This window comes from Manis pentadactyla, chromosome 17 (assembly GCF_030020395.1).
Source record: "Manis pentadactyla isolate mManPen7 chromosome 17, mManPen7.hap1, whole genome shotgun sequence".
Taxonomy (NCBI): domain Eukaryota; kingdom Metazoa; phylum Chordata; class Mammalia; order Pholidota; family Manidae; genus Manis; species Manis pentadactyla.
In genome coordinates this window covers 52,404,691-52,423,108 of record NC_080035.1, presented here as the reverse complement: position 1 = coordinate 52,423,108, position 18,418 = coordinate 52,404,691, and the positions used below count along the sequence as shown (strand labels likewise).

The 18,418-nt window shown below is 39.3% G+C and overlaps 1 protein-coding gene across 1 annotated transcript in view; it reads left to right on the top strand.

Moving 5' to 3' along the window:
* The window catches only part of ABCC4 (ATP binding cassette subfamily C member 4), a 239,495-nt gene extending 226,388 nt beyond the window's left edge, over positions 1-13,107 (top strand). Inside the window, exons 30-31 of the mRNA XM_036893689.2 lie at positions 1,222-1,356; positions 11,232-13,107. Of these exons, the coding sequence (XP_036749584.2) occupies positions 1,222-1,356; positions 11,232-11,339 (243 nt within the window). The 3' untranslated portion in view covers positions 11,340-13,107. The remainder of the gene's footprint in view (positions 1-1,221; positions 1,357-11,231) is intronic.
* Positions 13,108-18,418: the final 5,311 nt, after the last annotated feature.

Below are 18,418 nucleotides of genomic sequence, written 5' to 3'. Positions count from 1 at the left end.
TCACCATAGTAAACAAAAGATTAAGAGGAAAATGCCCTTTATGAGACTTAATAAATGTTTCCGATTAAATACCATGGGATGAAATTAACTGAGGTACCGAGATGTGGAAAAACAGCCTGTGTCCTGCTTAGAGTTTCAGCTATTCTCTTAAGATATATTTACTCTAGATATGGCCTAAATAAAGAACTAAGTACCACTTAACATCAGAACTGTTTTCCTAGGTACATCATTTGGGCCAATTGTTTCAGACTCTCTTCCCTCGGAAACCATTAACCAAAGCCACCGATGGGTAGAAATGCAAAGTTAAGAGTCCCTTCCTCTCTTTCAATGTCCAATTAGTGGACATATTAATGAGCAATAAAAGGACTAAAAGGTAGGCAGCCCAAGAAGGAGAGGAAGCACAGCAAGGGAAGATAAGCTCGGAAACCGATCCGCATGTCCTGGGTCCCAGATGGGGCTGCCCCTCGGTGTGCTGTGGGGGCCACGATCACTGGAATCTGGAGCTCACTTTCTTAATTCCGTCTGTAGTCTTAACCCAAAGAGAACAATGGACTTCTAGAGAGTTCTTCTGTGCAGAGCAATTACTCTAAAGCTGCTTAGGTAGCAGCCCCTCCAGCCAGCCTTTCACTCTCAGAATAATAAACTACAACCAAAGCCAGCCTCAGGCTGCACCTCAATCTTGCCAGCAAGGGTTTTGTCCCCTCTTACCAGCGGACATCCGCCAGGACCCTAGAGAAATTCCAGAGGCATTTACCTCTTCTCCGAGGAGTGCTCAGATTCTGTCAGACGGCTTGGCAGTCAGTTTGCTTTAAGGTCACTGCCTCCTGGTTTGTAATCATCCCCCTTCTTTCAGAAAAATTGCTTGATTTTCTTAAATTAAGGAATTTCCCAACTCTGAATGTCTGTATAAACAGCCCTCGAAGCTCAGAGTCTGAGAGCCGATGGCACCAATGATAACCCAGAATACCCTTGGCAGAATACAAAATGCCACAGAACTGCTGTGTGCCCATGATCTTCATCTAAAATTTTCATTTTCTTCCCTTCCTGTGACATTATAATAATGAAAGGTCAGGTTAGGCCTTTGTCTGCCTGGTAAAACAGGGTAATCGCACCATTTAAACACCAGCCAGGCAAACCACCCAAAGAGATTCTCTGTTCTCCTTCCCCTTTCCGAAATACTGTCTGAGTTATAATATGTTGTTGCTTTCTGCTGATCAACAGGTTTTGGATTCAGGAAGACTGAAAGAATATGATGAGCCATATATTTTGCTGCAAAATGAAGAGAGCCAATTTTACAAGATGGTACAGCAACTGGGCAAGGCTGAAGCTGCTGCCCTCCTGGAAACAGCAGAGCAGGTGAGCGCACCCCAAGGAGGTATAATTAAAGTTGGCCTCAACGGTTCCCTCGCTGCAGTCTTGTGCGGGGTGGGGGGCACGGTAACAAACGTTCTGTGCTCTTTTCAATTACAAGACTTCAGACGCAGAGCTTCATGACTGGGTCTTAACTACACGTCCCGCGTTGAAGTGAGGTCGGCTGAGAAGCGGCAGGTGGTGGGCTGGGTGCAGGAGGTGTGCACAGTCCTGTGTGCCAGCGAGTGTGCATCAGAGGAGGGAGATTTATGGTTGGACTTGGCACACTTTGGACTCTGGGTTCAGATTCTCATATAGCACAGAATACTCCTATTTTGTGGACCCATTATGTTTCATTCTCATTGGTGCTCAGTGTGTTGGAGAAGCAGCTGCTGTCAAGGCACGTCCAGGAAAGGTTGAGTTTGAGAAAAATAATGTGAAATATTGTCCATTGGATCTGGAAAGTTCTACCAGGAAAATGTGTGGATGGCTTTTCTGTTTTATAATCTGTAATGAAATCTACATGATACTGTCGCTTTCTCCCCAGGTTTCTCCCTGATTCTTTGTTGTTTAGAATTAGGTCTTGTTGTCCCCTCTTAATGCTTCCTCTGCCTTCTAGAAGATGAAATTGTCATCAAGACAAATCAAAACTTTATAATGCAATAGTCTGTGAGTGGTGCTTGAAGGTTTACAAAGCATTTTCACAGAGATGATATGTGTGTGTATATACTAAGCACTGTATATGGTGTGAGAAAGGTGCTCAGTGAGTAACATTCACATTATTTGATAATGTTCCAGTAGCAGTGATATAGTCTCTTATTCTACAGGTGTGGACCGAGGTCTGGTTTAAGGGATTTAGCCCACGTCATGCAGCCATGCAGAATTCTTTCTGGGACAAGATGGGAGATGAATTGATGGAGGGAAGGAGGGGAAGTCTGGTGTTGTGTTCTTGCCACTTGATGTATGTGACTTGTATGGGATGAGACTTCCAACAGCACATGGTGGGGCTCCCCCTTGGAACTGTTCATCTCCTGGAGTTATAATTATGGGTGTATTTTTCTTTTCCTACTCTTCTGCATTCCCCAGATTTTCACTCTAAGTAAAATAAAACTACTTATGTAATATTTTAAGTATCTATTAGCAACAACAGTACTTCTGTGAGAGATTTACCCAAAAAAAGGCCTGGATTTCCTTCTGTTGTGGTTTTCATCCCATCCCTCCTCCTTCAAAGAGCTGTTCCTGCCATTGTTCATAGGACAGTTCTCTGAATCCTGCTTCCCTCCCCGAGGCAGTTCTGTAAATATGTGTGTGTGTGTACCGTGTCCCACGGGGGTGAACATCCTGGGTGTCAGGCTTGCTCCCTGGCCATAAACAGCATACACCCAAGGATTGAGAAGAGCTCATACTCAGATTATGTTGAGCATTTATGATGAGGCGGCAATGGTGGTTTGGATGCCTGTCAAGTGCGTGTGCCATGTGCTCTGCTATGATACAGATTCCCCCATCCTTGTACTGGTTTAAGAGGCTGAGACTTCCGGTGGGGAAGGAAATTGCCCAGGGTCGCGTAGCTAGCTGAGCCATTGTCAGAGTCAGAGTTCAAACCTAGATTAAGGGACAATAAAGTCTTGTTCTGAACTTCCTTAAGTACCCACATTGTAGGTGACTGTGGAGAAGCTGTAGTTGGAGCGCTCCGTTGTCTGCTTGCCTGAAATTCAGAATACTTTTATCTACTAGAACATCTCCCCGTCAGAGCTTCCCGCCAAAGCCCCATCAGTCACTGGGGATTCCCTGTATGATCTAGTCACAAAATAGCCAGGCATCTCGCAAACCCTTTTGTGCTTTGACCTCAGGCATTTCACATCAAACAGATGTGTCCCCACCTACATGTCAAAGCCTCCATTTAAAAACTGTGTTATCATTATGTATTATCAAGGCACTGAGTAATGAGAAATTAATCACAGAATTTTAGACCAGTCCAGATAACATAATATAGTTCGACACCCTCATCTTACAGATGGGGAAACTAAGACCCCTTAGCAGGAAGGTGACCCCACCAGATAACTAGTGTTAGTGCTAGTTTGTGGCAGACAGAATTAGAAATCTGTTCTTTTGGTAAACATTTTAATTCAGGTCTAACATACATACAGAAAAGCACACAGGTCATAGAATTAGAAGTCTTAGCTTCCCTGGTCCACTAATCATGCACCTAATTTAACAATGTTACTGGTGAGTTATTTGTGTAGCTCTTTATAATTTATTTGGTGCAGTCCTCACATGTATGATTTTACTTAATCCTCACAGCAGCTCTTTTTTGTCCCACTGCACGTATGAAGAGATGGGGTCAGGGACTCACCTCAGGTCACAGCTAGTCAGTGGAGAGCAGAAGGTAACTTGCTGGGAGAGGCCAAGTGCCACCCTAGGTTCTGTGTTCCAGGTTGAATGTGAAAAGGCTACTGTTCCTTTCATGAAGCATCCAAAGTGAGGTGGGTCACCCAGGTTCACACAGGGGCAGAACATCACTGCTGGAGTTCAGTCCTGCCATGGCTCAGGTCACCTCGGAGTGAAGACATAAGGAAATACGGATCCTGAGTCTTGTCCTAGTCAAATATCTTGACATTACTTCTGCATATGCTTAGTAGTTTTAGGAGAATAAGCTGTCAGATTGTCAGCTTTTTAAATGTGCAAGCATCAAATATCAATGCATCATTCAAAACTGTAACACCAGGAGGATTAGCGTAAGTCAACGAGCTTTTCACTCTTAACAGTTTAGAATTCAATCATTTGAAAAGAAAACTCAGCGTCTGAGAAGAGGTACTTCCAAGTCATGTTTTTTTGGCCAGTTGCTTTTCTGAAAATGTTGGCGCAGGCAAGCTGCATCACTCTCTGATGGATCCTTGTAGATGATGCATGGAATAGAAAAAATGCTTTCTAGATACATAAAGCTGAAGGGTGCATTAGTTTGCTGGGGCTGCCATAACAAAGTGACACAGAAGAGGTGGCCTAGACAACAGAAATGTGTTCCCCTTTGTTCTGGAGGCTGGAATTCTGAAATCAAGCTGTCGGCAGTGTTGGTTTCCCATGAGGCCTCTCTCCTTGGCTTGCAGATTGCCATCTTCTCAGTGACTTAACGTGGTCTTTCCCTCTGTGGTCTGTGTCCTGATCTCCTCCTCTTATAAGGACACCAGTTGTGTTAGACCAGGACCTGCTCATGTGACTTCCCTTTAACTTTTCTGTCACCTAGTTCAAGATATCAAACATTCTTGCTAATTTATTTTCCTCTTCATTTTAACTTAACTGACCCTATCTCCAAATGCTCTGAGGTACTGGGGGACTAGAATTACAACATCCTGATTTAGATGGGGCACAGTTTAGCCCATCACAAAGGACGAACACCTGTCATTCATTCCCTTCTGTGACGAAGCAGACCCAGTCAAGGTTTCCTGAAGTTGCTTTGTTCCCAGTGTGTCATAGGGGTGCCTTTTTATCTATTCTTGAAATCACCACATACAACCCAAAAGTTGCTAAATGCAAATATCCTAGATTCTAGCAGCCTGGTCAAGTTTGAAGAGGTGGAAGAGGTGCTTAGCAGCCACGTGGCCTTAACTGTCACCCAAGGCCTCCAACCTCCCTGTCTCCACCTGCAGGCAGGGATTACAGCACTGCCTGGCTTTTTACACTGCTGTCACAGGGATCAGGTGAGATAATGTATGCTTAAGCACTTTGGAGAAGAAATAGTTTTTTAAAGACTTACAAATAAAAAGGAACTCAGTGCCCCACTCCTGTCCTGACCCACCTCCTCCTGCAAGATGGAGGTGAATTAGCCCTGGCACTTTTTTCAACTGTTCTGCTTTTGTCAACAGTCTGTGCGTCAACAAGAACATGTGTGAATATAGTCTTTCTGCTTTTTAAGCACACATGAGAGCTGTTCCTCTTTTTGTTCAGTGGAATGTCCCACATTCAATCAGCGCATCAGTGCACACAGTTATCTCATTCTTTGTAATAGCTACATAGCATTTATGCTTTCTTCAGTCCTTACTCCCTGTTTTTTCCTCTTAATTGAGTTAACTGCTAGTTTGGATTTTTTTTTTTCTCCCAAATAAAGATTGGCTTACTTGTGCTTGTATTCTGTTTTATAGTTAACACTTTCTGCTTTTATACTTACTAATTCCTTCCTTCTTTGGTTTATTTTGTTGTTGCTCCTTACATCCTGAATGCAGTCGTTTTCATTCTTTGTTGTTTGTTCATAAAAATACTGTAAGGCTGTTAACTTTGAGCACTGTTCTGGCTATATCATTTAGGTTCTGATGTGCAGTGCCTCACTCTGCGTTGTTATACATAGATTCCCTCTTTGGCCCAAGAATTTGAGAAGGAGGTATTTAAAACTTCCTGGTGATAAGGTTTTGCTTCTATTTTACTCATCAGTATTGACTCTTACAGCCTTGAGTTCAAAAAATGTCTGTATTGTTTCCATGCCGAAACATTATCTACTAATACCTTTTTCTCTTCTAGTGTATAGGCAATTTTTGGAAATGATCTTTGGGCATTTAAAAAGTTAAGGACTATTGTCTGTATAAGGTATAAAGTTTAATAATGTTTAATTAGATCCTTTATTAATTACATTATTTAGGTCTTCTCTATCCTTATTTATTTTGTTCCATTTGATGGGTGGCTTAGACTTAGGTGAATTAGTGTCATATTGTAACAAGTTTCATTTTGTAGTTTCCATCATTTTTGTTCGGGTAATTTTGATGTTATGATTTTTCAGTCCACAGATACTCATGATTAGGTTTTCGCTATGAATTATATTTTCTACCATTTAATTTGATTTGATTTGATTTAATGCCCCTGGCCCTGAATCAGGAATCAAAAAATTTAGTTTTGAACCAAAATTTAGTCCCATGCTTTCACTTTTTCTTTTGCCTCATATGTCTTTATTATCTTTTAATATCAGACATAGATATGTCTCCTATAAATGGCACGTAGTTAGGTTTAGTTCTAAAGTTTAATTTAGCCTTTCTTTCTTAATAAATAAGTTTTGTCCATTTACATTTATTGGAATTATAGGTATGTCATCTCTGTTTTGTCATGTTATACTTCAGTTTTTAGAGTTTTTTTAACCTTTTTATTTGTAGTCTGTAATTTTTGTTTATTTGCTCATTGTTTCATGTGTGTTCCTTTCTTTTCTTGTAGAAATACTTTAGTATCATTATCGATATTACCATTATAAACACTGGCAAACATATCTTCTCTCCACATTGCCACTGAACTTTAGTTGTTTAGTTGTTTAGTCTTTCTTCTGTTTACCTTCAAATTGTTAAAAATACTTAAATATATATATATATATATATTTTTTTTTTACTTGCTTTTAAATGGTACTTCCTCCGTTTCTTAGTTGGCTACATTTTATCCTCTAGTATAGTGTTTTTCAAACTTTGGGTTGTGATGATTAGCGGGATTGTGAAATCCATTTAGTCAGTTAAGACCAGTATGTTTTAAGAAGTGAAACAGAAAAAAATGAACTAGAACAGTAAATATTTCATCTAACTCCTTTCAGTATAGATAAATAGAGAGAGTGAATCTGTACTATTTCAATGCAACATGAAGCATATTTACTATTGTGGGTAGCAGTGAAAATGAAAGATTGAAAAACAATGCTCTATACCATCTTAAAGGAGGATGCATTGGAATTAGAATCCCTGAGTTACCATATACACAAAATATTTGTCTGATGCATCTCTAAATAAATTTTGTGGCTATAAAATTCGTGGGTTATTTTCTTTCATTTAATGTTTTAATCTTTGCTCTAAGGTCTTGTAGCATTGTTGATTCACATAGAGAGTCCTAAAGCCAAATTAGAAATAACTTGATCTTCTTTCCTTGGTACTCAGAAGATTCTTTCTCTATTTTGAAGGTCATTAGTTTTTTCTAGGATGTTATGTCTCTAGACTGAAGTCTTTTATTTCTGGAATTTTACTTGAATTATATCTTTGAATTTTTTAAATGTGATTGGAGATCCTTTACAAGTATCTATTATGTATATGTTGTCTGTCCTTTGTCTATTTTATAAAGCTCTTTCTCCTTGATCTTTTAAAATTCTTTATTAATACCCAACTACTGTGCTTGCTTCCTCCATCCTGTCCTCCATGTCTCATCCTGTTTTCTTAGCAGTAGCTAATCTACTTTATGATGCTTTCAGTGGAACTGTCATTTCTTTGATGTTTTCCTTCTTCTCTACCACTTCAGTGTTGGCCCCTGTCAACTCATGTTTCATCACCCTCTCTCACTGTGCCATGTTTTTCTAAACTCTTAGATCTCTGTTGTCCACAGGTTGATTGTTTTATTATTTTCTTTGAATGTATTGCATTATATTTTTTCATAACTTTCACCTGTTCTGTGCATGTCTATTCATCTGTCATTTGCTCATCTTGATCCTTTTCCTCACTTTTTGTTCATATACTTTACAGATCTTACAACTTCTTTTTATTATTATTATTATTATTCCTACCACTCATGTTTGATTTGAGTTTTTCCTATTTACAGGATAGCTGTGGCTAGGGCATCATCTCAGATTACAGGGAAGTCTCTCCACTTAACATAGAAGCTCCTTTTGGACTCGCAGAAAGTGCGTGCATGTGTGCATGTGTGAATAAGCAAGCAAGAAAGAAAAATTTAGACTACATGTTCATTTAACCTGTACTCCTCCCTAGTCTGTAGAGATGTGTAGTTGCAATACTACTTGGCATTTCAGACCTTCTCTTTTCCTAGGACCTCACCAATGTACATGCTTCAGGCAAAGATGGTGGTTCTATGTGATTCCTCCTTGACATGCCTTGGAATTCAGTTGGTCAGAGAGCTGTGCTCTCCATGATGGCTGAGATCTGCCCCCATAGGCATCCCCATCTTGCCACTGCTCTATTCGGTCCAGTTGCATATGGCAGCACGTCTGGATATTTTGCCATTTGAGGTTTCAGATGACTCCTGATTTCATCAGAGATGGGCTTATGTTTTTTAATCTCAAAATATACCTGCTGTTCGAGGTAATTTCTAAGGGGATAAGAGGAGAGAAAATCCATTTCCATTTTCTTAAGAGCATCACTCTTTAACTTTGACAATATACCCACCAGAATGTATGCCAAAGTCAGACCTGCTTTAAAGAGGAGGAGTTTGTTATGAGGGTTGAACTAGGGCCATGCAGTTCAACAGAACAAACTGGCAGAGTCTTGAGCCAGAATTCAACATAATGAACCATTCCCTTGTAAATACAATGTAAATAAAACTTGGTGGCTGGCCTGTATCCATGCAGGGGTATTTTTATTGCTCTGCTGCTTTTAGTAAGATCTAATTCCATGATGGTGGCTTTATTGACAAGTTAGATTTCAAGCAAAAACATAATTTCAACCTACATTAGAGGAACTGTAATAAACCAAACCCAAGAGAAGGAGGGGAGGAGGAACAGGAGACCCAGTACCCGCTGGTCTCATATTTTACTTGCCCTAAACTTGAACTTTTTTGGTATTGTCTCCTTCAATCTTCACAAACATTCTGAGCTGGCATTATTATCCTTTTTGATAAATGGGAGAAACTGAGGCAGAAGAGCCTAGGTAACTGCTTAAAGTCACCAGTTAGTAAGTGTTAGCCCTCCACATTCTGTAATCTTTTAACTACCTTTCTGTCTCCCAGTTACCTTATTCACTGAATTAAATGTGTCTCGAGTACCATGCTGGGCTCTGTAGGATGAAGTCAAAAGATCCTCCAAACGGCCTCCAAGATGTTTCATTTTCACCTTCAAGCTGCGTGACTGCTGCTTTCCAGGCACTAAGGGGCCACTTCTTTGAGCAGCATGACGATCGCACCCAGCACTTAACACGGCAGGTTTTCAACCTGCAGCTTGTAGCCATTAATTAGTTCCCTTGAAGTAAATCATTGTCTCATTTCACAGATGAGGCACCCAGTGTGGAGGGGTCTAAGTGATGTTCTCAGGATCGGCAGCGAGTCCCAGGAGAGAGCCGAGATGGGCCTCTATCCCAGGTTTAACGGCTGACCTGAGGACCTTGCTAACAAGTGTTCTGTCATCTCAGCTATCTTCATACCTGTACTGGGAAAAATAAGCCTTCTCTCACTTCTGCTGTTCAAGTGTATTCTGAGACATGGCAACAGATGAGGAAAAGAAAGGTCAAATCAAGGATTTCATACACATGAAGCTCATTTTCATTGTTCAGTTCAAGTGTTTCAGATTATGAAGCTAAAACCATTTCAGTTAAAAATTGCTACTAATAACATTTTTTTCACAAAAATTACATAAAAACTGCAAAGAAGGAACTTTTATTTTGATTTTTCTGTTGAGCAGAAGAAAATGAAATGTATTATCATGTGTCCTTTTGACTATTTTTAGATTCATCAAGAAATAGCTTTTTTTGGAGTACATAAGTAAGCACCCACACAAAATAGAGCCTAGCTTAAAAAATGTAAGGATATGGGAGGGGGTGGATATGAAATTACCCCTGTAAAAAGTCTATTTTTCAAATACTTCCATTTAATGGAAATAGCCCTAGATTTCACCCAGTGAGGTCCAAGCATTCATGGAGAAGTTCTTATTTTTCTCCTTAAGTGACATCTTAATATATAGTATTTCTTTTGTAATGATCTTTTTTGGAGTAGTATTTCATGTGTAATGATGCTACTCATGTGTAGTAAAGTAAGAAGTTTATAAGCATGAGAAAAAGAAAGTACACTTAATACAAAGGTAGGTGTCCCGCACCTTTCTTTTTTGTGTATGAAGTCCATTGTCTCCCATGATAACTTTGTTGATAGCACCCACAAATATATTTAGAGCTAGGTTTTGTAAAAATAGATTCAGAATCGTTATGACTGAGAGACCCAGCTCATGACATGTGTCAGGTTCAGATAGGAGGTACATTTTCTGTTTTAAAGACTCAAACAAAACTTTTCAGATTCCTCTTTGCGGGGAAAAAAATTGCATTTGAAATCCTTTTTCACCCAAACACATTTTGAGATAAGAGCTCACAAGTCTTGACATTATTTCATTTTGTTATGCGCATCTGTCAAGGAAGTGAGATACGATAGAGCTACTAAAAACTGATGATTGTGCAACAGAGAAACTTGACAGCATTTCATTACCTTTATGTTCTGATTATACATTTATCAGAAAACCTGTATCTCTTCTAGTTCAGCTAGAAATTGTAGAATTCAAGAACTCAAAGGCTTGGCAAAGAACCGTCCTATTATTCGGTATCTTACATTTTAGAGAAGTTGCTTGGTTGAGTCATCGTTAAGCTTCTGCTTCTCTTTTCATTATTGTGGCCCACTATCCACAGATCCCATTTCTATAGGCCCTGTAACTGCTTTGCCGCGCAAATTAAATGCTGGGATATTTCATACATATACGCCAGGGTTTCAATGCTTGTCAATCAGAGTTTATAAAATATACGGATTCCAACCTGATATTAACACCCAAATCTATTGTGCTCATTTTATGTGTGAAAATGAGAAACCCTCATGCAGACCCTAGGTTACCCGGCCCCTTTGTCACCCTGTTTTTAATTTATCTCCAGGTTTTGTGTCAGCTAAATGATTTTGCTTATCAATTTAATGTAACGATAAAACATTATCTTGAATCAGAATGATCAGAACTGAAGTGGATCTCCAGGGTTTTGGCATTAAGCCCAGGCCCACTGAGAGTTTAAATAGAGCTACTTTCTCCGTAGGATGAGTATGTCCCTGGTTTTTTTAATTGTTCCCGCACCTGTGATATGATTTGCCTCACAGGGAGAAGTGGACACAGAAATGCATTGCCTTAGGGAAGAGCACTTTAAAACTTTTAAACATGTTATTTATATGCCTGCCTTTTTTCTTTTTAACAGGTGTACTTCAGAAGGAATTACCCAGATTTTACTCAGAATGGCCATGTGGTTTTGAATGCTTCCAATGGACAGCCTTCAACCGTAACCATTTTTGAGACAGCACTGTGACTCTACCACATCTATTCCAAAGGCATTTTTGCAATAGTTTGTGTACTTCATAAACTCTATTCTCCTTTTTTTCATACCAACAAAAAGAGGTTACTTTATTTGGATTTTTTCCCCCAGTGTCACTCATTGATTTCAACCTCTAACAAAATGATTTATTATTTTTGTCACATGTTATAATATTTTGTTTCTTATCCAAATCAGAGGTGCAGGCCACCAATAAAAGCTGTCAACCAGATTTTGTGCCTTCAGAGACTCCAGAGCCAAAACTCGTTTTCTAAGGTTTAAGACAAAGTTGTCATAGTTTTTTTTTTTTTACTGCCTCCAGAATTACCTATTACTCTCCAGTTATATCAGGGACTCTATTTCCTCAAAGACTATGTGTAGTTGCCCTTTTGTCTCACCCCTTTTCTTTTGCATAACTAGGAGCCATTATTCCCCCTGGCCTCTGGTTAAAGTAGTAACAGATAAAATGAATAGGAAAACCAAAAGATATACTTTACTTTAAGTGACATTATAGTAGCGAGAGTCTATGCCTCATGCCTCACCCCCCCCCCAAAAAAAAGGATATATGTTTAAAATATAGAAGGACATTGTTTCATTATATGTTCTAAAAGAAGAGGAGAAAATAGTGCTTTTTCCTCAAAAGTGGAGCCCGTAGAGGTGACTTGATAACAAAGGACACAAGTGTGATCATCGGTTGTCTTTCAGATTTGTGTGACTCCACCCTGGTAGCCGTTACAGGTTTAGTCTGAGCATGGTGATATTTTCAAAAAAAGACCAAACCGTGAACTGTAAGTCCTGAGTTTGTAGTAAGCAGTCGTATTTGGGTTTCTGCTTTATGGACAGCTAACCCTCTGTTGACTATAAACCTTTTGGTTTAGGCTTTATTGAAATCTCTTCTAAATTGTATGCATAGGCTCCCTGACTTGGTGAGAAAAACTGAATATCATTGCAAACACTGACTGTCATTTTGCCGTATGTTCTCAGGATGCACCCAGAGGTCCACTTCTATGAACCTGTCCAGGTTATTTTACTTCTGATCCATAATAGCAGTTTGTTCAGGTCTTTCTGATTAGTGAATCAAACCATCATACTTCCTAGGACCTGCTGTAGTTTATTTGAACTACAAGCCTTTAGTTTTTCTTGATGGTGGTGGCGGTATGTTGAGCTGAAGTTATGAAAGGCTTTACTATCATAGTTTCAAGTGAACTCTCATGACCTCTTAGAATAAGGAGTAACCACCCTCAAATTGCATACCTTCATACAGCAGGTTTTTGGACTCTTCAACAGAAAGAAACTGATGTTTTATAGAATCAAGCCTTAAAAAGTACATGTACAGCAAACTACCAAAGTACATTGACTGTGGTAGCTGTTCAGCTCTTTGTACTTAGAAATAATATGGTTAATGTTTAGTTCAGTAAACCAGTAAGTTATTTAATAGTCGTGATTAATATTTCTGGAAACAGACATGACAACAATGATAATACTGAAGGTTGCTAAAACAGTAGAAATATTTGAAATATGTATGTGTTTAGTTGGTCTTTAGAGGTTAAGGCAGTTAAAAAAAAGTTTCTATTTTATTTCTGTTTTAATGTCACCTTAGAATTTTGTAATGAAACAAAATTCAATTGAAATAAATAGCAGTTTTCATCTTCACTCAGAGATCTGTATTTTTGTTCCAGGAGGGATTACTGACTCATGTTCCTTGCTGCTGAACCATTGAGTTTTCCTTAAAATTAAACAAAACAAAGAAACATGACTTCTGTTACCAACTTGTCCTCTTGGCTAATTAAGTGTCCCAAATATTCTAAGCAGAGAGATAGCTGCCCACCTTGCAGAAAGGAGAGAGTATGAGTTTATGTCCTGGGTTTGAGCAAGTAGTAAATTGTTGAGTTTTTGTTTTTGAAAGGTGACATTGCCTAAACTGCTCTAAATATCTATTGCTGCTACATTTAATACACTTAGAACATTGGTTCTCAAAGTGTGGTCCCTGGACCAGCAGCCTCAGCATCATCTGGGAGCCTGTTAGAAATGCAGATTCTTGTGTCTCACCCCATACCTACTGAATTGGAATCTCTGGCAGTGGGGACTAGTAATCTGTGTCTTAACAAGTCCTCAGGGTGGTTCTGATGCAGACTGAAGTCTGAAAACCAATACAGTAGAGCATAAAGAACACCTAAAACTCATTAAGAAAAACAGAAAAAGCCCCAATTAGAGAAACGGGCGAGAGAGCTGAATAGGCACTCCACAAAGAGTATATCCAAATGGCCAATAACTGGAAAGTGCTCACTCTTGTTAATTACCAGGGAAATGCAAATTAAAACCACAGCAAGACACCACTAACCACCCACCAGAAGGGCTAAACTTAAAAGACAGAATTTCTGTCGCGTGCCAGTGGAGCAGTGGGAACTCTCATGCATTACTGTGTGTATAAAAAAATACATATTGACAGAACAACTTTGGAAAACAGTCTGACAGCGTTTGCTCAAACTGCACAGCCTGTGGTCCATGAATTCACTCCAAACACGTGCAGATGTGCTCCACGAGATGTGTTCAAGGATGTTCTTAGGATCAGAACTCCTAATGAGCGCCAACTGGAACAATCCCAGTGCTCATCAACAGCAGAAGGAAAAGGCACTGTGATGTGAGCGAACACTCCGTTGCAATCATAGCGACTAACCCACATCAGTACAGGGAAACCTCACAAGCTTAATAAGCCTGGACCCAAATAGTATTTATGTGAGTCCATATATACAAAGTTCAAACATAGTTACGGCTAAGCTCCCGTGTTCAAAGGCAGAACAGTGCTTTGCTTCAGGGAGGTGCAGGTGTTCGTAATTGAGAAATAAAAAGGGAGCTTCTAGGATGCTTAAAATGTGTCCTTCCCCACCCCCCGCTGAGAGATGGTTAGATTAATATTGGGCTCTTCCTCTGTTTTCTGTTGCATGTTACACTTCACAGTTGAGTTAACTGAAAAAGAGTTCTCAGCCTTGTTTTTCTTTTAGAATCTCATTGAGATTCAGTGGCTTAGTCAATTAAAAGTGACTAATCCACATCTGGGAAATTATTTCTGCTGATTTCTTAAAATATGAGGCTGTTTAAAGGTTGCCTTGTGGCCCTAAGCAAATGGCCTCATTTGAATCTCTTGGTACATGAGGGGTCAAGGTCTGTATTTTCTCTAGCCAGTTAATTAACTAAATCCCACTTCCTCAATCCAGTTGCAAAGGAAATAAAAATATAAGGATCTATAAGATTTTTCTGGGTTTTTATTTTAAACCACTTAAGAGAGCTCATTGACATACAAAAAACTGTACCTATTTAATGTGCACAAACTAATGAGTTTGGAGATAAGCATCCTCTCATGAAACTATCACCATATCTATGCCATAAACTTACCAATCACTTCCAAAAGCTTCCCAACAGTGGTCTGTTTCCTCACTAAACTATGAGTTTCTAAAGACTGGAACTGTGCCCTAGTCATTGTTTAATTGCATCTTTTAGCACAGTGCCACATAGCAGGTACTCAATAAATGTTTGCTGAATGAATAATGACTGAGAACAAATCTTCTAAACATTATAATTTTGAAGTTTTAAGAGGTAGCCTGGAATTACAGGAAGCCCTGGTTTCAGAGTCCGTCGCACGTCTGTGTGTCAGTTCTGTCTCTGCCACTTGCTTAGCAACGTGGGTGATCCAAGAATTATTGTCCAAAGCGGGACCCTTGAGAGTGAAAGGAAGGTGCTAACCAGACAAGGTTCCAGGGCAATAAACTGGCTCCTTCCTTGACAAAACAGGAGGTGGTCACCCTGTAGCCATAGAGCCCTAGTAACATGCTTGTTTAAGTATCTTAACCTCTCTGAACCTCAGCTTCTTCATCTGTAAAATGGATATAGTTTCTGCCCTTGCTCAGTTGCTTTGGTTGGGATGATTGGTGGACCAAGAGAACCCAAAAAACAGAATGGACGAATCATTGGCCTGGGATGGGAAAAAGGCCCTGGACTCCACCAAGAGAAGAGAGGAGTGTGGGTGAAAGTAGGGGGTTAAACTGTAGACAGGATATTTGAGGAGGTCCTCATCTGATGGCCAACACCAAACCGTTCTTACTTACTGTGTAGTTAAAATGAAACAAGTACCTGGGGAGGAGCACGAGCTCTGGGGTCAGTCTTCCTGGTTCAGATACTGGCTCCTCTGCACGTTAGCTGTCTGGGTTTGAATATGAATTCTACTGTCTGCTAACTGAGGGCATTTATAGTTGGGAGGCCCACTATGCTTCAGTTTCTTTGTAAAATTGAGATAGGCAAAATACTTTTCTCAGAGGTCTGTTGCAAAGATTAAATATTACAGTGATGCATTAGATGGTATGTGGACGAGTGCCAGTCTATGAACTGTTTGTAATTAGGAATATCCAGAAAGCCAGAAACTTCTTAGCCATTTGACAATGCCATGATCTCCAAACTCAGGGTTGTTGGAATTTTGTTGGACGGGCTAGAGACCAATTTGAGTGTTGAACTTGGTGAGGCGCATGTAGCCTGAGCTGCACACCAACCATGTGCAGTGGAATCATGTATTAGCTTGTGATGGACTGAAATTTTAAATAAAGCTGATTCTTGTTGCCAGACAGCGCTGCTCTGGAACAATGCTGAGTGAGGTGGTTAGCACTCAGTAAATACTAGCCTCTTTATTAATTGTTACCATATCAGGCAAAACTTATTCCATGATATTTATGCTTAAAATTAGACCACATAGGCTCTCTAAAAGTTCTGCTGTACATTTGATGATATTTAATAGCATTAGAAAGTAAAAAATGACTGAACCCCTGCTCAAGGTCACAGTTTTTTTCTTACGTCTAAAAAGGTATTTACAAACAACCATACTGTGCATATCTTTACACCCACTGTATTCTTGAATCTACAGCATGGTCTTGGAGAAAGGTACAGCAGAGCACTTAAAAATCCCTTTGGAGAACATAAGGTTTTTACGTGTAAGCTGTTGATTTTCTTCTAAAAGACAGAAAGAATATGGATTAACTGAGCTTTTTGCTTTTTAAATTTAATGTTCTGAGAAAAATAACCCAATTTTTTCAAAAACTAAACCAGTAGTGTGTTGAAAAGCTGAGAGAAATGTACATTTATTTGAACTTAGAACTTAAAAATAACATTAATAAAAGAAATAGCATGCCTCGGCCCTGTAAGACCGCCATCTATATTCCAGACCCATCTAATTTGCCGTGGCGTCAACACTGGGCTTGTATGATTTTTCAAGAAGAACCAAGATCAAGACTTAGGTACACTAGGAATGTTTTACAGAAAGCTTACATTGGATGGTTCTGATTCAATTCAGTCTTAAACACAGCAACCACGCCCATAAAAATAGCCAACTTGCAATTATCCATTCCAATAGGTGGCAGCTTTGGTATTTCAAAACAGTGCTTGATCCAAAGGTTAATCATATTTAATTTTGGAGGGCATTACATGAAAAATATTTAAAAATTTTGCAGACTACCAAGACAAAATTAAAATGGGTCTCCATGAGACACTTTATATCATGTTAGGAGTGTTGTAAGAAAAGAAGAGCCAACTGAGGATTGGGAATTTTAAAGCTTTCCGTTTTATAACAAATTCTAAAATCCATGAGTCCACACTGAGTCTATTAAGATAAAAATCCATGAGTCTAAGCAATCTAAGTGCCCATCAGTAGATGAATGGATAAAGAAGATGTGGTACATATACACAATGGAATATTATTCAGCCATAAGAAGAAAACAAATCCTACCATTCGCAACAACATGGATGGAGCTAGAGGATATTACGCTCAGTGAAATAAGCCAGGTGGAGAAAGACAAGTACCAAATGATTTCACTCTTCTGTGGAGCATAAGAACAAAGCAAAATCTGAAGGAATGAAACAACAACAGACTCACAGAACCCAAGAATGGACTAACAGTTACCAAAGGGAAAGGGACTGGGGAGGGTGGGTGGGAAGGGAGGTAGAAGGGGAATAAGGGGCTTTATGATCAGCACACATAAAGTCGGGGGGGGGCACGGAGAAGGCAGTATAGCACAGAGAACACAAGTAGTGACTCTATAGCATCTTACTATGCTGATGGACAGTGACTATAATGGGGTATGTGTTGGGGACTTGATAATGGGGGCAATCTAGTAACCACAATGTTGCTCATGTGATTGTATATTAATGATACCAAAATAAAAAAAATCCATGAGTTTAATAAGATAGGTGGGAGAGTGCAGTAGAGTGCCAACTAATAAATGTAGAAAGATTGACAGAAAGTACTCTGTTGCAGCCATTGTCATAAACAGTTCAGACAAAATTCAGTATCAGCTGCTAAGTGAATCTAGGGGGAACGTTTGGTGGGTGGGGGAAGACAGGGCATTTTCATAGACTTAAAGTGTCTTCCCAGGTTAATCAGTTCACAAGGAGTGAATTATCTTTTAAGTGGAAGAGTCTCGTGGGCTCCCCCCTAACCACGGGACGGCATTAACGTGACCAGTACTTGCCTTTTGATGTGTAAGGCAAGGACACATTTCTGCGATGTTCCTGCCTCCCCCAAAAGAAAAAAAGCACGACCTAAAATCAACAGACAGACCCAAATTGAGGACATTCTACATAATACCTGGCCTGTACTCCTTAAAAATGTCAAAAGGTTGAGGAATTGTTTCAGATTAAATGGAAACTGAAAAGACACAACAATTGAATGCACTGTGTGATTCCAGATCAAACAAAAATGCAATAAGGGGAGTACTGAGATGACTGGGAAAATTTGAGAACTATATAGCAGATACTAGTGTGTATCAATGTCAAATTTCCTGAATTTACTCTTACTGGTTAGGTAAGAGAATGTTCTTGTTCTTAGGAAATACACATTGGTATATTTAGCTGTGAAGAGTTATGATGTCTGCAACTTACTCTCAAATGGTTTGGCAAAAATATTTTATATATTATATATAAATATGTATAAATATTTTTAATATATAAGTATTTTATATATTACACACATATATATGTATGCATATACACATATGGTCCTGTATCAGAAACTATATCTATCGTCTGTCTATCAATCT